Source organism: Augochlora pura, chromosome 7 (genome assembly GCF_028453695.1).
Source record: "Augochlora pura isolate Apur16 chromosome 7, APUR_v2.2.1, whole genome shotgun sequence".
Taxonomy (NCBI): Eukaryota; Metazoa; Arthropoda; class Insecta; order Hymenoptera; family Halictidae; genus Augochlora; species Augochlora pura.
Window position 1 is genome coordinate 14,789,474 of NC_135778.1, and position 25,976 is coordinate 14,815,449.

At 38.8% G+C, this 25,976-nt stretch overlaps 1 protein-coding gene across 6 annotated transcripts in view; it reads right to left on the minus strand.

Moving 5' to 3' along the window:
* The window catches only part of LOC144473563 (dystrophin, isoforms A/C/F/G/H), an 856,126-nt gene that overhangs the window by 617,615 nt on the left and 212,535 nt on the right, over positions 1-25,976 (minus strand). For all 6 annotated transcript variants that reach the window (XM_078187528.1, XM_078187532.1, XM_078187527.1 and 3 more), the window contains one exon: positions 16,455-16,560. In XM_078187528.1, the coding sequence (XP_078043654.1) occupies positions 16,455-16,560 (106 nt within the window). The remainder of the gene's footprint in view (positions 1-16,454; positions 16,561-25,976) is intronic.

Here is a 25,976-nt window from a genome sequence, read left to right on the forward strand (position 1 = left end):
TGGTTCAATAATGTAGTATCAGCTGGATAAGCCACGACGGGCAACGTCTTTGCACCACATATTCCATATCAGAAATAAATTGAAAATTTCTGCAAGCTATGATCGAAGAAATATCTCAGCTTCGGTGCTGCAGAATAGAGATAGTTAGGATGGAGAAGCTTCTCAAGCAGTTTAATGACATATTGGTGTAATCTAGACGGCGCTCGATAAGAATATCTTCGCGAATGAATATCTTACGACAGAAATGCTCGAAAGCGAATATTTGTCACAATTCCTTTTTCGATGAGAAGCCATCAGAATTTTAAAAACTGTTTGAAATTAAAAATGAAAGACTAAGATAGTGCAGTATAAAATGTAATATAATAATATAATCCTTTTAGACTTAGTCTTAAACTATTGTAACAGGAAAACGTTAATAAAGACCATTTAAATGACTTTAAAATATTAATTTATATCCATTTACTAGCTTTCATGTGAATTCAGCATAGCAATATATCAAATCAAAGAATAAACTTTCAAAATCATTTCTCTGCAGTCCAACATTTAATAGAAGAAGTGAATACCAAGCATAAAATTTAAAACCACTATAACGCGAAACGCCCTGTTCATAAGAAATCATGAAAATTTAATTAAAAGGAAAGTTTCCTTATAAGGAAAGGTATTCCACCCAGATGGACCTAACATTTTCTTCAAATTAGGTATAAACCTGACCCCTGCTGCCGCCCCCCCTCTCTCTCTCTCTCTTTTTTCTGTCTCACTTTCTCCCTGTCTTTATTAATTGACGTAATTAAGCAATTACGAAAGCGAGTGGACGCGACCCGTTGCCGAAGTTGCAATAAATTCGGTAAAGTACGCATCATTCCGAAGACGATATGCAACGCTGCTAAGTCGCCATAGATTCGGGGTAATTGCGAAGTGTCGAGATGCGGGGTGGCGAGGGTGGGCGAGAGCAGCCGTTGTCGTCGTCGGGGCAGCGTAAGTTTCGTCGGGAAAAGTACCGCGGGGTGAGCCTCACCAAGATGTCTCGGGGAAAACGGTATTCGCAGCGAGGAAAGATAAACCGTAAGTAGCCCGCGGAAAAGTCCAGATGGGCTGCGCCCGGATTCTGGAACTTATTAGAGGAAGCACTTTGCCAAATAGGCCGGCCGTTCGCGAGGAACGCGGTTGCCGGCGTACCCGCGCGGGTCCAGAGACGTTGCTTCAGATGATGATGATGATGATGTTTGCTACCGCGATTACGGTCTCGATTCCACGATGATAGACGGCCGGAATGTTTGTCTTATGAAATATACGTAAATAATTGCGCGGAGTTCGAGCGGACGGCGAGTGTAGCGGTGCTCTTCGGTGGACGTTGGCTTTCGACGCGATTATTTGATCTTCTAAGCACGCTGGAAATTAATGGGAAACATCTACCGAGAGAATTTTCAAAGACAGCTATCGAGAAATTTTTGAAATTACTTGGTGACAGAATTATCGTGATGTGATTAAATATATTTAATGTAATATTGTGGAAACGATAAATATTTTGAACATGGTACACTGAACGACGACGAACGAATGCGATATCGAAGACGATGTTATCATTTCTGTAGTTTAATAATTCTGAAAATAAGTTAAAGAAATAATGCCATTTAAGCTTAGCCTTCAATTTTTCTATAATAAACAGCATGTATTGTACAGAAGGAAATGATAAGAGACAAGTAATAACTAGAACACGTTCTTTGAAACCATTTAAAATTACTGCAACGAATTAAACAATTTTTCGTCATAACATTCATTTTAATTTTCGCTCGTAGAATATGCTGATACCATGTAGTTGAAAATAACTGGAACACCTTGTACATCTATGTACACGTCCCTGTTCTACGTACACGTTTTGTCGACGACTCCGCGTGCAACTGCATAAACCAACTTAATAAAATGCAACATTAAGTTTAAAGTGCATCATACAACGTAAATATTCCCGCTGGAACTAACTATGACTCATTTGTAACGTAAAATTTTCCGGATAGATAATTTTGCTTTTATTTCTGTTTTCAAGCGCGGTGTTCAGCTGAAAAAAAAAAGTACAAAGAAGACGTTACTTAAATAATTCCGTTAATTAAACAGTTCGTTGTATACCGTGATCGCAGACGCGCGGAAATGAACTCTTTGCTATATAACAGCTGAATAAAATTATTCCCGGAACCATTTAATTCGGAATGAAAAAATAGCATTGTCGAGATACGGTGTAACATCCGTGTGCCATGGAAAGGGTTCATAATGGAGATGAAAGTTACCGTTCCACGACCCAGTTTCCGCGTTACGGTTTTTTTCCTGCGTTTTGCGAAATTGTTCCTGGAACATTTTCGAGTATAAAATAAATATCAAGGACGCGGGGGGCGTTTAAACGCTCGGCGCAGTTCCACTTTCCCCAAATATCCGCTGAATGTAGTGCGACACGTTCTTTGCATAGGGCACCGGTGATTTAATTAGAATTTTCTTCGCGCCGAGACGCTTCTTAACACAATGCTCGTGGCCAAGCACGGTAATATTAATTATTGTCGTTTAAAATAAAGCAGTGTAGATTACAGTTGGCAATGAAACTATTAAGAATAGGGTTACAATAGAGTTGTAATATATAATTATTATTAAAATACAGGTTACGATAAAACTATTAATGCGCAATGTGTTAACACATTGTTTGCGAGACACGTATTTTTCTATTGTATTTCCTATAGTATTGATTGAGAAGTAATGTTCTAAAAATCACTCGCAATCAAGAAATAAAAGATTTTTGACGTCACTTAAACCAACTTTAACCACTTAGCAGCGTCGATATATTTAGAAGATAAATTTTGTTACGCGTTTTATCGATCATACTGAGTGTAGTTTTTATGACAATAGTTTTAAGATTATCCTAAAGCGTTTGAAGTTTATTAACTGTGTCACCATAAGCATTTTGACATAAATCGAAGGAGAAGTATTTTTATTACAAGATATAAAATTGCCACTTTCTTCTGACGTGTATACACGTCGTGCGCAGCTAACAAGTTAACCCTTTGCACTCGAATGGTGACTCTGACGCACCATTAAAATTATTCTCTTATGTTACAATATAATTTTTAGAACAATAAAGTTTAGACTTAAATAATTGTTGAGTAGAAAAACTGTTCCAACGAATCGCAAGTATCAATTTAGCGCGCATAAAACTGCACTTTGTTGCATAAAATGAAAACAGTGTAAGCCAGAAATTTTATATCAAATTTCCAGTTAAAATGGATTCGAGTGGAAAGGGATAATATTGTTAAATCATATTTAATTTAATCTCTCGTCTCTGCTATCAACTTCTCCAACAGTGAATCTGTAATTTAGAAGACAGTGCTATAAAGGCTAGGAACTCGATCACTCGCGCTCAATGGTTACCGACAGGTCAATTAATACAGTATTAACAGGACGTTGTCGTGCGCCCGACGATGCGCCAAAGAATGGCAGAAAGATATGGAAATGTTAGGCTTATTGGATACTCTTCCGCTTCGCGACCCGTTGAAATTGAATAACTCTTGGCTCGGAGCGAGTGGATTTCTTCCAAGAAGCGCGGCGGCTTGGTTCATCGACTCCATTATGAAACATCATCTATAAGAGAGAATGCCAAGTTTCGAGTTTAACCGCAACAGGTTGCACTTTTCCTGCATCAATACTTCTAATGCGATTTTCGGGGGAGACGAGAAAACTCAGCCGTAACTCGGTAATCTTATAACGGAACGGCAAATTCGATTCGACAGACAAAAGATCACAAGGGCGGTATGAATAAATGGAACTCGCCAATAAATTCGATTTCGTCCTCGGGGAAACTTATGTCGTCACGCAAATAGCCGAACTGTGCCGAATAAGCCTGTAAGTACCTTCTGAGTAAAATGCGGATTTTCGTGCATTCGTAACAAGTTCTACCGCGCGAAGACCGGCTAAAACGAAAGTTCCAAATTAGACACGGATACATACATAAATCAGACATACATGATTTATGTATCGAACTTAGAACTTTGGTTTTAATGATTGTTTCAACAAACGCATAGCATAAGCATCGTTTAATCATTTCGCTACGGAGCGCCTTACCGAGTAGTTGACACTGAGGTAGGGAACTTTAAATTTTACAATGACATTTATTATATTTAATGATATCACTTTACTTTCTAAAATATAAGAGTTTATATTATTATATAAAAGCATCTCGTGTAAAGTGTGGAATAAAAGTACATATACAGTGGGTCAAAGAAGTATTCGTACACCTAGTCTTTTTGCAATAACTTTATACAAACAAATGATACATAAACAAAAACTATTTCAATTAGTAGTCTACTATTTACAAAGATAATGTGCAAATGAAGAATTTGTAATAACGCATAACAACAAAGTAATGCAAGAAATACAAGAATTTGAGAACCAAAAAAGTATTCGTACACTTTCAGTTATAATTGAAAGCTTATGATTATTGCAGTACTCTATTGCAATTAATATTTTGTATGCATTCCTTTAGCTTCAATAATGGCCTCCAGTCTTCTTGGCATAGATTCCATCAGTTTTTGAGTTGTTTCTATTGATATTTTTTGCCACTCTTCTAAAATTACTCTTTGTAGGTCCGATTTGTTAGATATTTTTCTTTTTCTTACTTCTATATCCAACAGGTGCCATAAATTCTCTATTGGATTAATATCCGGGGACTGTGGTGGTGTAATTAATTGTTTGGGGACATTGTATAGTATCCATTCTCGTGTTTTTATTGCTGTATGTTTTGGGTCGTTGTCTTGCTGGAAGTGGTAATTTCCAGTCAGGCCCAATTTAGTTGCACTTTCTTCTAAATTGTCCCGCAACACCTCGATATACTTTTTGGCATTCATTATCCCATCGATAAATGTAATGTTTCCAACACCACTGTACGCCATACAGCCCCATATCATTACGTTTCCTCCGCCGTGTTTCACAGTTGGTCTAATATTCTTTTGTTGAAACTCAGTATTAGGTTTCCTCCAAACAAATATGTTCCCATCTGACCCAAAAATGTTAAATTTGGACTCATCTGAGAAGATAATACGTTTCCAAAATTCAATGGGTTTATTTACGTACGTTTTAGCGAAACCTAGACGCTTTTCTCTATTTATATTATTAATATATGTTTTTTTTCTTGCGGCTCTGCCATATATTTCAGCAGAGTGCAAAATATTTCGTACGGTTTGAGAGCACACAATCTTCCCTGAAGTTGACGCGATATCGTTGGATAAAGTTTGAGCATTTACAAATGGATTTTTTGTAGCCTCTTTAGTTATACTCCGACCTTTCTCTAACTGTGAGTATCCTTGGCCGACCTGTTCTTGGCTTATTTTCTGTGGTTTTCGTTCTCTCATATTTTTTAACAATGCTCTGCACTGTTGTAAAACTTAAATTCAGTTATTTACCAATTTTTCTATAACTTTCCCCACGTTTTCGAAGGAAAATAACACGATCTCGCACCGATATTGGTATTTCACTTTTCTTCGCTGTCATGATGCTTGTACCGAGTTCAAAGATGCACTAGAGACACATTACAGGCCAGTGCTACTATGTAAACAAACAGTTGTTTACGTTTTGGCCAGTATTGCTAGAATACATGTGTGCTTCTTAAAATTTAGCAGTCCAATTGTAAGTGTACGAATACTTTTTTGGTTCTCAAATTCTTGTATTTCTTGCATTACTTTGTTGTTATGTGTTATTACAAATTCTTCATTTGCACATTATCTTTGTACATAGTATACTATTAATCGAAATAGTTTTTGTTTGTCTACCATTTATTTGTGTAAAGTTATTGCAAAAAGACTAGGTGTACGAATACTTTTTTGACCCACTGTATGGTACGAACGCTCTTCGTATACAAATGGTCATTCTTCGAGGGCGTATATATACGCCCGTTGGAGCGAAAGGGTTAATGAACAGGTCATATAGCTAAAACGAATCTGATCAAGAACGGTAGAACTAATGCAACAGAAAGATAACAAAGAGAAAAGAAAGCTAGGAGGCTTAGGTAGCTAAATTTGAAATACGAACTTACTGTAACGAAACGTAGCGGCACAAGCAGAGAACAATGCTTAAATGCGTCGCAGCGAGCCGAGTTTCCTTCCGTTGCCTAAGCCCGGTTCTAAAGATCCCACTTATTACTGCGTATTGCTTACCGAACAGCCCGGCCGTGTGACGCCCCATCGAGCGTGCGACGGAACGAAGCGAGCGATTCCTCGGCTCTGCCCCCCCCCCCCCAATGGATGCTTCGCGAAGAGGAGTCAACGAAAGTCGATTTCAAGGTCGGTGTGCAGAAAACAAACAGTTTCACGGAGCCGTGCGCGACGGTAAGTTGTTGATCGAATTTCAGCCGCGTATTGTGAAGTTAAAAATCCGGAACGGCTGCAGGCCAGCCATGCGTCGACTACGTAACGGGACAAGAATGGGGTGCGTTATTGGCACGGTTTATCCCCCAGAGGCTGCGTGTGCACACGTGTATCCGGGCACGGCTATTGTGTGCGAGCACACACGCACGCACGCACACACCACGGCCAGCTTTGAAGTGGCTCTCGCCTCCATTTGCTAGGCTACAAGGCGGTGCTGGTATCTCGCGCGCCGCCCCGTCGCCATACCGAATGGATCTCTGTGTCCTAAAACCCAGGAATGCGACGGAGGGCTCTGCCGAATCGGTGCCGTGGATCGGCGTCGAGAATCCGCCGGACATTGTGTATTATCGTTAACCGGGAACGAGCCGACGACGCGCGCACCGCGCGTGCATTATTGTTATTCGAACAACTGTACCGGGGAAATTCGCGATTCCCACCGCCGACGGCGTAAAATTTCCGTGAATGGACCGAGTTACGACTCCGCCGAGAAGAATATCACCGGCATGCCGGGGGAACAGGAATGTTAAGGATGCGATTGGACTTGTACTGCAATTGTACTGATTGCGATTGTTGTAGGACTAATGTTCCGATAGGAAATGTAGCGGTGGGATCGTGTTCAATGCACCGCTAGTAATTCAGGTAAGCTGTATATTTTCTTTCATTTCAAGTTTACTATCTTTAGACAATTTTATATTGTTAAGATTTCGATATTCTGTTAAGATTTTTATTTCCTAGTATTGATTGCACATAATCATTACAGGATGGAGACTTGTATGTAGCGTTCAAACGAGAAATATTTGGCAATTTTTGATAACGTAAGACTTTGATGAAATTAATCGCCATTAGTCACATATAGTCTTTAACATTTCAAGATACAAAATGTTTTTTTTTTCATTTCATTGTATCATCATTCCTTATGGACCTCCCTGTCGACGACGCGCAGTTCACCAGCTACTTCCTTTGATTTAACCCTTTGCACTCGAAACAATTTTAACTGTAAATTTAGAATAACTTCTCTGGCTCATAGTATTTGTATTTTATGCAACAAATTGCACTTTTACGCATATGAAATTCATTCTTGTGATAGTTTCACTATTTAACACAGTTTTCAAATATAAACTTTGATGATAAGGTATAAAAATGATCTTGGAACATTATACAACAATTTTAGTGGTGTCTCAGAGTCAGCACTCGAGTGCAAAGGGTTAATACAAAAAGTGAAAGATTCTTTTCGCAATATTAGCATCGTACCAAATGAAAAATTTATTTCTCCATAAAATACGGCACGAGTCAGACGGATAAGTAAAACCTGATTGCGTAAATATTTATTTACACGTTGTCAGGCAAATTAGAAATTTTTAGGGTTTCCAGCGATAACCCCAGGGGATCGTCCTAGGGTTAAGAACGAAAAAGTTTTAATTAACGCAGCTGTAAAAGAAATCGTAGTGCGAAACCCACCGGTTGAAAACTTATTAATTAGCCCACAAGAATAAATCCAGATTCACCGCCTTAATTAAATATCGTAAACGGTGACGAACGCGGCAATGAAACTCGAGGACAAATTAAAATATTTCGGAATAAATGTTCACTTTCGAAGTGAATGTTCGCGTAAACGCGGAAGTGTTTAACGAACAGACAGAGAGAAAAAATGTAATTTTCAAGCGGCTATTTACTTTCGTCGAAGCAACGTCGAATAAGATAAAACATTCGATTAAGCGACGTCGTCGTCGCCGCGGCACACCCGACTACAATGCGTGGAATTTCTCTCAAAGAAAGTTCCGCCCGGAACTACGTAACGTCGAGACAAAAGGCGGGGGGAGGGACCGATGGCTTATCTCGAGACCTTTTCCACTGTTCTCGTTCTTTCCAGCCATTCGTCAGAAGTCACAGAAGTACCGGGAACGAATACAAAATCCCGCCGGAAAGCGAATCAATGCGCCGTGTGTGCCAGCCAGTTGCATCCATCTGCATACTTCTATGGGGAGATAAACTGACGTAGACGAGAGAGCCTCAACGACTTCGCGTTTCCCTCGGTTGAAAGGATGTCTGGTCTCGGTGCATCAGCATCCGAACTACCGCGCCCGCCCGACTACGTAGAATGAATTTTTAAGACAGGCGATTCTCGAGTATCGAAACGACAAACGGCGAAGCGCGTTCATCCGCGAGATAACGTCGCGTCGGAGCGACCCCGGGAATTGTTAATATTTCCGCACGGTCTGCGCGCGCACGCGAAAAGAATTATTCAGAATGATAATTTGATGCGCTGGAACGAAAAAGAGAATTCGTCCGCGGATGAAGATTACGCAGTGGACGGGATCTTGAGAATTTTTAATATTTCCGCACGGTTTTCACGTGCGCTGGAAATGTTATTCCGAGTTAGAATTTCAAACATTGAAATCTGATTGCGGAACGAATTGTTTAATCCAACTATTCGAATATCATAACGAAATGGGAATTTTCATAGAATAAAAATGATCATGAAACGAATTTATTAAAATAATAATTTTAGCTACTGTATCTGATCATGAAACGAATTAATTTAAATAATAATTTTGGCTAGCGTATCTACGTTGCTCTGTATATACAGTGTCATTAAAACAAAAAAGTAATCGCGCCTTTACTATTTAATACCAATAAAGTTGAATAACTTGAAAAACTTAGAAAAATGTATAGCTAGCGACATTATATCGAGAAAGTATCTGTATAAATAACAGTTCACCTTTCTCCCCTTTTACTCCCAAATTAGCAATATTTTCGATTGATAATGTATCGCAGATATTCTACTCCTATGTCAAGTTTCATTCAAACAATGTAAAATCGACGAATACATAGCCGATCATCGTTCTCATACAGCACCGATCGCATCGTATTTCGATTTTACACGATTTCTACCTTCGGCTCCTTCACCTGTAGATTTTCTCGCGAATTATTTAGAAGCCGGATGAGTATCGGAAGAACGTAAAGATGGAACGTGACGGTGAAATGAGCTCGAGCGCCATCAATCCTTCACGTTTGCACTGATTTTGTCTAACGTCCTAGTTATCGCACAGCAGGTATAAAACTGAAGCTTTCGATGAACGAGAAGCAATGCAAAATTACGCGAATTTGACCCGTTCACTCCGACGAGTGTATTATACATACGCCCTCGAAGAATGACCATTCATACCATATATGTATATACTTTTATTTCATACTTTACATTATAAACTTTTGTATTTTAGAAAGCAAAGTGATGTTACTAAATACAATAAATATCATTGTAAAATTTAGCATTTCGTACCTCAGCGTCAACTACTTACTATTACGTTCCGTAGCGAATGGGTTAAATAGTAAAATTACGTTAAACCAAATAATGAAATTTTGTCGCCTCGAAATAAGTTCCGCCGTCTAGAAACCAAAAACGAAGGAGCAGCTTTCTTTCCGTTTCATTTCCGTCTCTGTGGACCCGGCAGAAACAGCTGGCAGTCCTCTTATTAGAATTGCAGCGGCCAACAAACTGGGAAACTTCAGAGTCAGAATTACAATTTCGGTGGGCCGTCTCTGGTTCGGATACGCGATATCGTTGTCTTGGCGCTGGGGCGCACAATTCATCAAGCTATTTTTTCTCGCGTCGTCAAAGGAACGGGGGAACAGAGTTGGCGAAACGTAGAGGCGGTTAGAGGGCGAAGGGAAACGCGAGAGTGGAACGTGGCTAGCGTGTCCCGTGTGTTTCGTGCTCGTAATTAAAGCCTGTAAGGGAACAGCGACGCGGGTTCAGCGGTGAGCGCACATTCGCCGCGCGGCCCCGATAACGCAAACCGTTATGAAAAATCTGCATGGAAAAGGGTCGAAATACGACCGCCTTCCGATATGCCCAAGGGTGGTTTCCGTGTCGAGCCGGCTACGGCGCTTTGCTCGCGGGGTTCAATCTCTCGAGAAGGCCACCGCGGCACGCTATAGTCGGAGAGACCAAAAAGTAGACGGCGAACTCCACGGCCGCGGTCATAAAGCCGCGTCTTACGAGAACCGGCGACTTTTTTAAATCGATAAAGGACCACTCTTTCATTTTTGCATCCCACGCGGCCGGCAACCTCGGCTCTAACTTCGAATCTCGGACAGTATTTTTAGCGAGCGCCGAACGAATTAAAAATAGATCAGCTCCGAACTTGTACGACCTTAAGCGAGCTAGGTGTTCTAGGTCGTCACAGCGACTTGTCTGCCCGTGCGACGACCGCATCGGAAGTGTATTCGCCGGGACGTAAGCTGGATTTAATACGGTGCCGTTGCAGCACAGTTTCGCTGCGAACTTGGCTGACGTTTATTAGGAAGAACGATTTCGAAACAAATACTCTGGACTTGTCGCTTGTGTAGCAATTAGCGCACTTTGATCGATGCCGTCTCTCTCGGCTCATTAGTCCAAGGAACTTTAATCGAAAATTGTGTAACGCTTTGTGTACGCAATAATAATATTCGTGTAATATTTTTTAATTCTTTTGAGTGAGCTTAGAACAAAAATTTTAAAATTGCCACGGGAGCCATGTTGTTTTTATGCTGCCTCAGGGCTCATCTTGTGATCTCATAACGGTTACCGTGCATTTAATATTAACCCCTTCCCGTACTTTAGCGAGTCAGACTCGCGATGAAGATTTTTGCCCAAACATGAATATCGCGAGTCAGACTCGCGAACAGTTACTTAGGCCAAACATAAACATCGCGAGTCAGACTCGCGAACAGATACTTGGGCCAAACATAAATATCGCGAGCTGAGTCGCGAACACATACTTGCACGACACATACATTTCGGATCGTATTGCGACTGTTTACAAACATCAGTCTGGTCTATTTAGCGCACGTTGATGCGGACCGCTCGGACCCGAGTTTCGTCGAGCTAAATGGCACGGGAAGGGGTTAAGCGTGTATTCTTATATTTAATATTAAGATTATACCCGTATATTTAATATTAAGCTTATACCCGTATATTTAATATTAATCATATACCCGTATATTTAATATTACGCATAAATCTGTATATTTAATATTAAACAAATTCTTATCCAGACCCCCATATTACTAAACTGCAAAAGTTTATGCCCTTACAATACATAGTGAATATGCAGACCCTGTACAAGAGTATACAAACTGTAGCATAAGTACACAAAGGTACCCATTCGAATTATTGGGAGAGTATTGTAGTTAATAATTTGAGGACGCTATAACGAGGTGTTTCCCGGCGAATGGAACGAGAAAGAATCGCGTCTCGATCGCGAGTCTTTAAATGCGCGAGGAACGCGATGCATTACGCAAATGATGATCCACAACCGGTTGATACGACGCGGCTAGTACGGGAACCCTTTCCTCCCTATTTCACGCAGAGTGGGCGGCCGCGGTGAACAATGGACGAAAGAATCGTCTGGCTGTAATGCACGAGCGTAGCGGCAGACGGGACTGACAAGTACCGGGCACGCTAATATAGAAGGAACAATGCGACATCGGCGGGCCGGTGGAGTTTTCCAGGGCTCTTGAAACAATTAGCGGCACCGTCGTTAATCTACCGCTCGACCCTCGATTGCGGCAATCCCCGACGGATTCGCAGCGATTTAAAAAGTTCCGAAATCAGACGAATCACCGTGAAACTAATTTCCGGCACGGCTGATAATTGATTCTTCGATCGAGAGATTACGATTCGTATGAGATAAATATTACCAGTATGCGTGATGTTACGAAACGAAATTTTTAATTATTAGAAGTCTGCGAAACGTTAGGATATCTTTTTATTTTTTAATCCTTTGCGCTCGTATGTCTACTTTCAGCCACCAAAGCTATTTGCTTTTTCTTTTATTCTTCTATAAAATTGAAACATACTGTATTACATACGTGTAAACATTAAAAAGGAGTTCATCAATGTTGTCGTTCCTTATTTACCTCGCATATTATATGTATATATTACTGTTAACGAATTATATTCGTTTATTACATTTATTTTAACACCTTGCACTGTGGCAACCTATCGAAGTCATTATGGAGACTTCGAACATAATTTTCTATATTAATTTATAATACAATTATTATATATATAGAAATGCAATGAATATACTAACAAAACTGATCACATTTTTTGATATTTTATTGCTAGATTTTGTAATCTATATTCGTGAAATATTAGTCAGTCATATTAATTAGCATCATATAGACTGCAGTTTTTATGTATTTTTCACTAAAATAAATAGATGAAATACAAGAAAAATTAAAGAGTATTTTTTTTAACGTGTATAACTTTTTTATTGTGCTGAAAATGATACTTATTATTTTAGAATTATTCTATTTACGATTAATAACGTTATTCTACTTTTCCCCTGAAGCAATTCTGCCTTTCTCAGAACTACTTATATACGACTTATAATTGTTAAATCAGTAAGCGATAAAAAGTTGAATAGAATCTAAAAGGTAATTGAAATCACGATGTTCTCGCGAGAAGATCAAGTTATTGTAATGCCTCGCCCCATGCTCGCAGTTGGAAGCGGCTAACGAGTTTTTAACATGCTAAGTAAATTTAATTTATCTAGTGTTCCTAGCAGATAATACTTCTGTGTGTATTTTTTTGCGGTCCCGTTTGTTAAGCACTGCGCTCTCGGCACGACTTCCTAAAAAATATAACTATCATATTATACCACCGAGTGTGTTAGAATACGAACAACTATACACCGTACAACAAATTAACCCTTTGCTGTATTTTAACGAGTCTTGCTCGTCAAAGAGAATTCTATTAATATCTTGTTTAGTATAAATGTTATTCCGTTCTTTTAAGCCGGAATAAAAGTCTGTCCTCTTGTCATCGGTATTTAACACGTTGAGTGCCATGCGATTATATAAGGAAATCCCCGTCAAGCCACGCACGCTGGTATCGTGGAATAGCAATGCGAAGCGCGCTACTTGCAAATTAGAATTTTACTCGATGCATTAAATCCGTTAAAATTTTCTGAAAAAATACATTAGTAATAGAATCCAGTATTAAATGAATATTAAGAGGACTTTAAACAAATTTTAGGTAACAACTTAAAGCATTGAAAATTTTTCAGTTTTATATCATATTTCACACTGTCAGTCACCGACGACTGACGCGCCCTGAACGGAGAGTTCAGTGTCAGTCACCGATGACTGCCGTGACACTCAACGTGTTAACCATCTAAGTAAATTGTTCCTTTTCCTTCTATGAAATTGTTACAGTAGAAAAAGTGCTCATCCTTGTAACTATGAAGAAAATTTAGTTTAAAACAACTATAAAATAATTCTTATCCTTATTCTTATTACCAAAATTATTCCGTCTACCGGAATGACGTCAGACCGCTGATCCATTTCACTCGAACATTCTACGACTTATCCAGCTCTATATTTAATCTTCCTTAATTAAAAAAAGACGCTACTTTGAAAAGAAGAAGTAATTTTTCACGTTTCTTTATTAAAACGAGCGCGCCCGAGTCGTCCGATCGAATCCATCCCCATCAGCACAGCCCACATCGGATCCCCAACTAGCGCGCGCGAGCGCGACGCAGGATAAATCGCAAGTGCTCTTTAGAAGAGTTCCGCTGACGCTGATAATCCTTTTGCATACGAGCCGTTCAATCGGACCGTAAGAAACGGTTCGAAGAAGAACAAGTCGGCCGCGACACCTTGCCCTAAGGTAGGCAGCTATCCGAAGGGAACAGATGGTTCGATTTATTACGGACCCGGTCGAAGCAATCAAGATCGATAATTAAACTTCTGAAATTTCGCCCGGCCATCGAAAAGTGCTTGGCAAGCAGGCGGACGCTTCCGGTATCAATTACGGCGACAAAAACTTATTAAGGTTCTCGGATATCGATACTAATATCGATCCTCCCAGCCGTAGTCACGATATCCTCGTTAGAAGGTCCATTAGATATAAAGTTTCAATTAAAGCTTTTAGCGAGCCGCTGCGCGAACTAGTCTTAGATTGCGTTCTGCGTATAGAAATGGCCAGCCAATTATTGCGTCAATGAATTGTTAAGTTGAACGGCTTTCGGAAAGAAACAGAAAAGGATCTGTACGCGGAGAATAAGATTATTGCAACGACGCGTTAACCCTTTCGGTACATGGCCAGTCCTCCTTTGTATGAAAATATTTCCTAAGCGTTAAGTAAAAACTATGCTTAATAAAACATTTGTTAACAAAAGCGTTGCTTGTAGCTTAAAAGATATTTAGAGATATTTACATAAAATATTAAGAGATATTTATATAAAATTTTGTTATTTATATAAAATTTTATTTATACCGATCGTCGCACGGACGCCGGATATATCCGGCACTCGTACTGAAAGGGTTAAGCGCTCGCTGTCCAACACTGACGTCGAGTTCTTATTAAATTCGCCCAGTAAATCTAGTTTCCAGTTTCCTTTTTGCTATACAAAACTTTTGTAACTCTACTTAATAGGCTACCAAATCAGCAAAGTATATTTCTAAGCATTATTCGAAGTTTGACAATAATAAAATAGAACACAGTTAAAATTTTCTGATCGAAGTACCAGCTTGACAGCGTTACCGCTTGTATTTGGCGGAATATTAAGGGTATATCTGAAATTGCCACAATCTGATCGGCCTGTTTAATTTAGAGCGTGACCAACAGTAGTATTCATTTGAGCGATGAAACGGGGTGGGGGAAGTAGATTTACTGGCAGCGGAACCGAGCAAGTTATTCCGTAACATGGCAGCACACGGCCATGTGTAGCGAGAAAAACGATATTATTTATTCCTTTGACTGGGAAGTTCTCTCCGCTGCGTATTATTTATCTCGCCTGTATTTAGACCTATTAGATCGTTATCTCGTCCAATTGCCACAATATCGTGTACCTATATGGTCTCCAAAACGGTGCAGGAGGTACGAAATTGCATTGGCGGTGTCACCGACGTGTGATCAAGATTAGATTGCGGATCTTTATGCAAAATCAAAAAGGATGGGAACAACATGTATTCCTTCTATCAAAAGTTTCAATATGTTGACAATACTGTGGTAATATTTTTATATTTTTGTATTGTCTTCACTTCTGTCATAAATGCATAAAATTTGCAAGCCTAATCGTTAGTCTTTCTTTGCGACAGTATTTTTCGAAGTAAGCTTCAGATATCTCAGTAAACCCTTTCGGTATGAGTATAAGCATTAAGTAAAAACTGTGCTTGATAAAATGACGTTTTTTTAAGAAAAGTGTTGCTCGCAGCTTAAGAGACACTTAGAGATACTTATATAAAATATTAAGAGATATTTATATAACAATTCTGTTATTTATAACGGTCGTCGCATGGACGCCGGATATATTCGGCGCTCGTACTGAAAGGGTTAAGCATTATTCTAATTACCAAGAGTGACGATAATCAAAATATAATTTAAAATACGTCTATGTACTTGAAATCTCAAAAAATGTCGTACATCAAATTGTTAAAAGTACATTTATGTTAGAAATGCGTAAAACTAGTGCAAAATAGCAAAATCGTTTAATTCGCTCGTACGTCGAAATGATTGAGATAAGAAATAAATATTTATTCCTGTAACTTGAAATCAACGATGGCAATTTTTATTTTACATAAAAATCCGCAATCTATTAACCCTTTACACTCGAAGCCATTTTAACTGTGATTCTAAAATAAATATACAGCATTTAAATAAATAAATAAAACATGAAGCATTTTCATTTCATATGACAAAATGTATTTTATGCATATGAAATTGAATATTGTAATCACGCAGCAACGGTTATACTTTTAATAATTTTTGAAATCTAAGTTTTCACAATATAAAAGTATTTTTGGAACGTGCTGTAACAATTTTAGTGACGTCTCAGAGTCAGCATTCGAGTGCAAGGGGTTCATAAGAGTTTTAATTTCTGTTTTCAACAAGTAATCCCTATCAAGCTAAATGCGTAGAAACGTATGATAACAGACATAAGATGTGGAAACAAACGACGTTCCACACTGTATCTATCGGAAAAACACCATTCCCTTTCGCGCGGTATATTAAACCGTGAATAATCGAAAGACTCTTTAGCGGATTGGATAGCAAATCGTGGTCGAACTTACCTTTGCCGTGCAGTTGCTGCCTGTTGGTGTCCGCCCGTAGGTTTTCCGCGGTGTGAACCAGCTCGTCCAGCTGCGGCTTTTTCTTCTCCAGCTCCCGTAAAACATTCTACGCAAACCAGACAGTCGGGGATTAGTGTGTGGCCACTTAGGGCTTACGGGGCGATTTTTAAATCCCCGAACACGCCGCGCTAAGCATAGGGAAAAACGAGAACTTCGGGGATTGACGGACGGACGGGGGGTGGGAGCAGGGGGGGGGGGGGGCAAATCGGCCGTCGTCGCGTCGTTTATCATTTACAATACCGACTGAGGAATCGAAAGTTCGATTTTCGCCGGGAAGAGGCCGAGGCAAGTTGTGAACGACAAGCAATCGAAGCTTCCGGTGTTCGACAGCTGTTGTTGAACAGTTCGACACGCTGTTCGCGCGTTCCCCAGCTTCCGAGGAATACAAACGATGGGCGTTTGATCGTTTCGCTGACCCATTCTAAATTCGATATCCCGCGATCTACTTAACAGTTTCATCGTTATACCGACGTTCTTAAAAATTGTTGTAAAACTAAAGTAATATATTAATTAATGATAATAATATTATTAGAAAAGTTAACTTGCATAACATCAATTATTTTCCTAATATTCCAACGTTTTGTGGATTCTAATTAAATTAAAAAGGGTTTACTTGCGTTTGAAAATTGTAAAACTGAAATTAAATATTCTTTTCTTAGAAGTAAAAATTAAGATTTATAAAGCTTAAGGTCATAGTCTTAAAACATGAAAAGTAAAACTATAGTTTTTGATGTTGGAGCTCATGCAGCCTACTAGGATGATAGTCTGCCTTATAGTGATCATATAACTAGCTTTAGAACACCGCAATTTCCTATTTTTATGATATCCTGAATATACGAATGTTGTTTGGTCTTCCTATTATAGAAGACTAACCGTAAGCCTTTTATTTCATTAAATTATCCTATTCATAGAAATCAATATTTATTTCAATATATTAAGAAAAGCTTATTAGTAGTATTCTTATAATATAATAGTATCCTAACAGCAGTAAACAGAAAAACAATCACCGAGTCTCGTCCATTCATTCTTTGCCTCTCAAATATATTAGGTTGGTGCATATGAAATGTCGGATGTTTACGTAAATATATAAAACTGTATATCTTTTTTCAAAAGCTGTTGATTTAATCAAAATATGCCCCGTTTGCTTTACTACGCTCTTTTCAACAAGATATCAATACAGAAATGCCTGTCTGAAATAATACTATAATTTATTGATCCGAAAAATCAGAATTTCTTGAAGACAGACATCTATGAATTAAACTCGCGTTGGAAAAAGTGTATTGAAACAAATCGGGTACATTTTGATTAACACTAAACCTACCGACATTTCATGTATAACTACTCCTACCATGAGCGGTCAAATAACCGCTTCAAAAAAAAACATATGTATCTTAATATAGAAAAAGATTTTAGCCAATTGGATAGTAAACAAAATATTTTTCTAGTGCTACGATAAAAACCCGCTACCCGCTTATCTATTTAGAAAGTTTTATTTACCTTTCATCACATTTTTTACAAATTACAGCATTTTTGGAAAAAAAGATACAGCTGCTTGAAAATGAAAATTGAAATTTCAAGTTATTCAAATCGGACTCCACGGGCCGATTTTGGCCTCCTTGTTTTCCGAACGTTTTCGGTGCTCCCGAAGGGTCAAGACAACAAACGACCAGGGCAAACTAAAGAGGAGACTTTGCTCTACAAAACGCGCCGAGTTTCATTATTGTGCGGCTTTTTATAACAGAATTACGAAAGATCAAAGTTTAACAATATTTCGAGTCCAAGAGGCATTGCTTCACCCACGATTTTCAATTTTTTTCAATATCTTTCAGGTCGACAGTAAAAATCAGTTGGTACACATTAAAGTAGAGACTTTACCCTTTAAAACCTGCTAAGCCCCATTGTCTTACCATTTTTGGGAAAAAAGATACAGCTTCTTGAAAATGAATATAGAAATTACAGCCTATTGAAATCGGGCTCTTATTGACTTTACAATATCTTATTTGACAAGATTTCCGTCCAGAAGAATCTTTAGCTGTGTTTATTATTATTTTTGATGAACATTCTTTGCTTAGCTGTCTCTCATTCTGATATTCGGTCCCAAGCTCTTCTACCAATTGAAATAAAAATTCTTGCCTCGATATTTCTTCACCTATCGTTTCTTTATAGAAAATCCAAGTAGAAAAAGTAAAGACTAAAATAAAAGAACATAAATCAAACAGGGCAAGATATTGTAACCGGGCTGGTTACATATTGTCTCCAGGCGAGCGAAACGCCGTCGTGAAGTGTGCGTATGTGTGTGTGTGACAAGGCGTGATCTCCCTTCTCCAGCGCCGAAGATGCGTGCGCGTCGATCCCCATTCGATTACGATCGAAGGAGGTCGATGCGAGAGAAAAATTCGGCACTGTGCGTTTGGAAGTGTTAGAAATCGAATCAAGTAATCTTCAGCCGTGCGAAAAACATTGTAATTAGTGGGTCAAACCGACCAGACGAGATGAGGCAAACCGACCTGTCCGTTTCCTAAGTTGCAAGCGCTCCAAAACCGGGGAGTCGTGAACGCAAAACCGCGTCGCGGCACTGTACGCGCGTTGATTACCAAAGAATTCTCGCGTCCACGTAGCAGTCAATTATTTCATTTCATTTCATCTCATTGAGTAATACCGAATCATTCGTAAGCATAACTGCGTCATGTCGCGGAAACACCGCGCTATATTGTAGAATCGACCTCGCCGTCGTTTCAGCGTGAATGTTTGTAAACACCGTTCTCCCGCGGACGACCCGTATTTAGCCGAGGAATCGGCATTCCTCGCTCTTCGCAATTTTAAGACTCAAATAAACCAAATTTCAATCAAACAAAATCCATTAATTAACCCTCAGGCAGATCCTTGCGTCCAGCGACACGAACCTCGCGTAAATAGCCGACGCGGACAGTAACCGGGCGTGTCGGTTAATAGAAAATCTACGTACGTTTCCCCGTGTAAAAATTGGACCTGGTTACAATATTGAGACTAGAAATACAAAAAATTATAAATCATATCACAAAATATTGTTAGCTCTGTTGACTTTGTCGAAACTATCACTCATTTATACCACGTAATAATTTCTATAGCACACTGTGAAATTTTGATGCTCTCTATTCGGATCGCAAGACCGTATTGTAGAAGACACGAAGTGTGAAATTAGGTGGGCTGCTTCTTTGGTAAAGATCTTTAATCGAATGACTCTTCCTCTTCAAAAAAGAGAAATGACTCTTTCTCTTCAAAAAAGAAAAAGAGTCATCTTTCTCCTCGCACCGACGAACCATTTCATTTCCCAAAGATAGATCTCTTATCTCCGAGACATAAACAGTACGCCGCCTGACCAGCGACCATCTCAGAGATCGCTTACAGTATTGCCGTATAAAGAACGCTATGCATTTTTTTCCAATCGCGCGTTTTTCTACACTGTAGATCCACAATTACATTGTAGACTCGTAAAACAATTTCTGGCGTGCGCTTATCGAAGAATATAGTCGTGAATAACATGAATTTTTCAAATGGTCAAATGACCGCTCGTGGTAGACTAGACATGCTATAAATTTTTTTTGGAAAGTAAGCAATAAAGAAAATTGTGAATTTTGAAAAATGGGTTGTATGTATGTTATAGGAAAAGTCAAGAAGCTACATGGTAATACAGTAACGTTGTATACGAGAAATTCTAAACGAAATTTCAAAAACGGTCATTTGACCGCGCATGGTAGGCTTAGTGTTAAATCAATAGCTTTTGAAAAAAGATATGCAGTTTTATATATACTCGCTTAAAAATCCGACATTTCATATGCACCAACCGAATACTATAATTTCTCATTTGAATACCATTCCATATTTACCTCGTTTCCTCTAACCTCTGAATGAAGCGATTTACATCGATAGCAGCTAATAATAGGCCGACGTAAAAATGCGAAGCGTTAATGCCGGCGTTGATAGTTTCGAGAGCGTTGAGCAGCCGGCAACATCAATCGCGGTCATGTTTGTATTCATTCGATGTGTCGGCGGATAAAAAAAAAAAAAAAAAGTAATAACTAGGAATTCCGAGCAGGCAAAAACGTTCCGCGAAAAGCCTCAGGTCGATCACCTGTTTCTGGCTCTCTCTCCGGTTGTGGCTGCTTTCCGCAGCAACGGGGGCCTATCGATCGGGTACCGGTAGGCATTCTAGAAACCGAGCTACCATTTTCCCCAAGCCATTGTTACACAAGCACAGGGCCGGCCGGCTAGCTTTTTCGAAAGCTCATTAGCATTTTGCAAACGAGATACGTATTTATTATTCGATTCTGTCGTCGCGTGTAATTCAGCACGCCATAAAAGTCACGCGCAAACCGCGGACCAATTATAACTTCTGCCTGGTATATATCTAGCCGAAGATACAATGAAAAGTGCTTAATAAAAGCAAGCTTCGGCTGATGCCGTCGCGATGCTTGAACGTATCCATTATTCAGGGTGTTAAAAGAAAGGGATTCGAGACTTGAAAGATTTATAGTACTGTGCGAAAGAGGTGAAAATCTTCGACGGAAAATCGACTTTTAGTATGATAGAATATTCGATAGCGTGAACGGCTTTCTCTGCGAAACATTGGATGGAAATAGAGAAATTGATTTGGAATTAGGTTCATGATGGTTGACGCAAGATTATTGCTAGATATCGGACCTTTATGTAACATAAACAAATTTCTAAGTTAATTCTAAGGAATATAACTCACATGCAAATGTCTCTCTGATTTATTAGAGTTTTGTATTTGACATACCCAGTTTTGTCATAAATATATGGAACTAGCATTATTATACTAGCATCAACAAGGATTCTTTTATAAATGTAAATTCAATAGAAACCTTCCTCGTCACAGTAAGGTTTGTAATAGGTAGGGGTTGGTGGACAGGTCTGATTTCGAATTTTTATGGCGACGCTTAAAAACCAAAGTTTATCCATTTAAATATATCCATTTGAGATAGGATGTTGAAGGTAATAAATGAAGGTAAAGAAAGACAATAGAGGAAAATAATTGTCTGATCCCATTAGGAAAATTATTAAGTACGAATTAGTGCTAATTGTCACAGCATGAAAGGAGCAGCGGTGCAAGGGGTTAAGCAACGAACAGTGCCTACTGTGACGAAGTATTGTATTAAATTCGCATTTATGAAAGAATAATTCATGATGATAGTCTAACAACATTGTCATGTTAATAATAATATTTAACATCAGCCACCTTTACCATCTATTTGTATAGGCGTGGTACTCGTAGAATAGTGTTGCCGTGATAAGCGCCTAAGTGCTAAAGCACTTAGCAGACTATATCGATGGTAGAGCTTCGAGATCGCCGTAGTAGGGATGAAGTCGATGCACTTTCTTGCACGGTGCTACTACTCAATCTTCGCCCCGGAAAGTTTCAATTCAATGAATCTCGCTTGTTTTCCGCGAAGAGATGATAAGAATTGGTGGTCTCACAGCAAAGGAGAAGAAGAAGCCCCGCTCTTAAATCATTGATACATCGTATCTCGGAAACCCACGCGATCTGTACGTTTCCGTGATCAAGAGCAATCTTCCGGTAACAAGTGTTGCATTCTTCGGCCGCATTCCATTGGCAGTCCTCCATCCCGTGTGAGAAATTACACGGGGAAGAGGTGCACGGGGTTGCGCTTTGATTATCATCCCCTGTTCCGGTAACATTTTTATCGTGGGAACGTGAAGCGAGGCGAGGCGTGGCGAGGCGAGAGGTGGCGAGAGGAGGCGAAGCGTGCGCGACACTAGCCGTGAAAATGTTTGCCGAACCGGAGATTCCAAGAGGATTACGAAAACAATAACCGTGTTAAGTCCTCGCTAATCTGCACCGAGCCGAGATAAAAGGACAGCCGAATGACTACGCTCCTTCGCGCGCGCGCGCGCGCGACTACACCGAATCCTAATCCCATTCTCCCGCTCGCCTAACGATCAAATTAATTTTCCTAAAGTCGACTAACCGTGAAGCGTCGGATCCCCAGGACGACGCGTATTTCACACCGCACGTTCCATTCGTTTCATTACATTTAACGCAAACACTCGTCTCGTCGGGACGCGCAGCCATGTACGCAATGGTTGACATGCGAGAGCGATGCGTGTCCCTTGAATGAACGCCTAAGCTGCACGTTTATTAGAATGATCATCCACAAACTATTATTTAACATGTTCCGTGCTGGGCTGTTTTTACTCGACTTTTCATACTGGCTATTTGATATTTTACTAAAAGTTGATATATTGTATGTAATCATATAACAAACAAGTTCGCTACAAATTCGGGAATAAAGAATTAATTTCCACCACAAGAATCAGTCGTAATAAGTCTATTCTATTGTTATATATAACATAATTAATCATTTCCAAATTTGTAGTGAACTCTCTTTCTAGCGATGTAAATATCCATGTAAGCATGTACCATCGGTGATGCACGTGGCATGGAACGTGTTAACCCTTTGCACTATAATAAAAAGTCACACTTGTGATACAGATTTCGTACAAGATCTACTAAGTATGAATATTATCATTTTCTTCTACATCGAAATAAAGATAAATTCTTCTCTTATTAAAGTCTAAAAACAAAAGTACATAGAGATAATTGAAGAAACAAAAATTGCCTTATTATTAAAAATATTAAGGACAAATAAGTGCTAGTCAACGCAGCGCGAAAGGAATCGTAGTGTAAGGGGTTAATATACTGAACTATCGTAACCTAGCTCTGTTTTATTACCAAGTTTATATATCCTGTAATATTGTTCCAGCACTTTTTGGCACGTGTGATTTAACATTCTTATTCGCAATGATGGACTGAACCGATAAGTATATTCAAAATTATGTGATTGAAAAAATATCATCCTGTTCCCCCTTCGAAACTATTTAATTTCTGTGAGAAAAGAATTCTCTTTTTATACACTGTGTAATTAATGAATTATTTTGATTTATAAATTAAAATTGAACATCCTATATATCAGTCGTCTACTCTCCTTAAAACGATTATTAAATATAAAGTCTGAACATTGATCCTTAAATGTTCCAGCGACAGTAACAGATCGAGGTGATGCGACAGTGAATATGAAGGAGTGAGTTAGTTTGCGTGTATACAGGGTGGGGCAAATAAAGTGATAGAAAGCAATATCTCCATTCTCGTTAATGATACGCGAAAAAGCTTGAGGAACCAATTGTTTGGTTCGAAGGTGCACATGTTGTGGTGGAAACAGACTTTTTTTAAACGTCATATTTTTTGAGATTTCAAGGTCATCGATGTTTTTTCAAATGGAACTATGTATTTGTTTTTCGATTATTATATTGCCGATTTTAAGACGAATCCAGCGACCTATAATTCATGGTCATTCTAGTCGCGCAAAGTATGAAAATAGTTGGAAAACCGAAAAATATCACAATAATCACTTTCACAGGAACCACCAACCTTGGTTTGATTCTACCTACAGAACAAACTCGAAATGATGTTCGTTCGTGTTTTGTTGAGTTGTCCACCTCACACAAGAACACGCGCCCCTTCGAACTAAACAATTTGTTCCTCAAGCATTTTCGCGTATCATTAACGATAATGGAGATATTGCTTTGTAACACTTTATTTGCACCACCCTGTATAAGAGAGAGAGAGAGAGAGAGAGAGAATGTAAATTATGATTTTGTTACCGAGTGTCCCGAATACAGCGTACGTTTTTAATTGCGAAAGTTCACGATACTAACAGTCATTTGTCGACAGTCGTGTCAAGCTGTCGCACCTGTAGTTTTATCGTTCTCGAATAATTTGATATATGTAGGTGTGTGCGTATCAGCGCTATTTTATGCCTGAACTGTTAGTTTTCATTAAATATACTTCCGTTAAATTCTGATACCACGTGTATTTTATCGTCGTGTACATCATCTTTTTCTAGTTGTATCTTTTTTAATCTCTGCGTTTGGAAACCTGGATTTGTTGAATTGCGTATATTCGTTCAGACAAATTACAATTGTGTGCAATACGTGACTTTTTTTCACACAGACGAGCTGAACTTTTTAATTGTTCACGTGGGACGCTTTTAATGGTCATGGTCTCCCGCCTTTTATTATTTATTCGGCATCGATGTGTCGGTTGACAACAGAATCGTGAAATAATACTAAGCTGAGCAATACTAACCCTTTGTATTCGAAGTCACTTTAACTGTAAATCTGCAATCATTTTTCTGGTTCATAGTGTTTCCATTCTATGTAAGAAAGTGCACTTTTATGCACACAAAATTAACTCTTGTGACACCTATTAACAATTTTTTAAATTTAAACTTTTTTGGTATTTTTAATTGTTCTTGTAGAACGATTAAAATTGTTCTACACTAAAGTGGTGCCTCAGAGTCACCACTCGAATGCAAAGAGCTGATATTAGTAATAATAAACTTAAGTATGTACCGAGTAGCTGTAATATCCGACACTGCATTTGATACGAGTTTCAACAAAGCATGTTCATCTTGTATACAGGCAACACTTATTACAAAGACATTATTTTCTTAATGTTAAAAACATACAAGAATGACCTAATGAATTTAGTAAATCAAAATCAGTATTATTTTTTCGTGATGGTAATTTACAATTTATACTAAAACTTCTTCATATAACTGATACAAAGGGTTCCGTAGGGAAGATAGAAGGTACAAAAATGTTTCTGCAATATGTCAAAATATATTGTTTCAACATCACTCTGTTACACGGAGCGAAGGGCTGACTTTTTAGTGGCCGATAGATCGTTTTGGGTCACACTGCTAATGGGCAAAGAGTGCCTCAGATGGCTTTTATTGAACTAACATCTATCAAGAGCACTCTTCCTTGTTCCATTTATTTATGAAAACATAATCAAACATTCCATTCTCCAATAATATCAATTATTATCGTTTTTTGCTCTATCAAAAATCCCGTTTAATCAGTACACAGCTAGATTAATTACACAAGAAGCGTAAACGTTAAATCACTGTATATAAATAATATGTATAACCATTTTACAACGTATTGGGCGACATCAGGACAATCATTATGAGGACATTGCTGTCGGTTAATGCTGCTATCGATGAATTCTGTTGTCAGCCGAGCCTGGTTTGGGTAAATTCCTGTCGGTTAAAACGGTGTTTGTGAAGCTCGCGGCGGTGATTTCAATGTAACCAGTCAATCTATAGTCCGTCGCGCCGTGTCTGCGTTTACGATATCAATCCATTCACTGCCGCATACGAGGCGCAGTCGAATAGATTAGGATAAATTAAAAGCATGTATACATTAACTATTGCAACACTGTCGGGGACGATCTCCTAAATTAGACTTGGTTTGCGATGAATTAATGTATCTTCATCACTGCCGATACAATAAGCAATGTTCTCATTTATTGTTCTGTTCGAGAAGAGTATAAAAATACTTTTCATTAATTTCCAATGACTTTCCTAATGACCTATTATT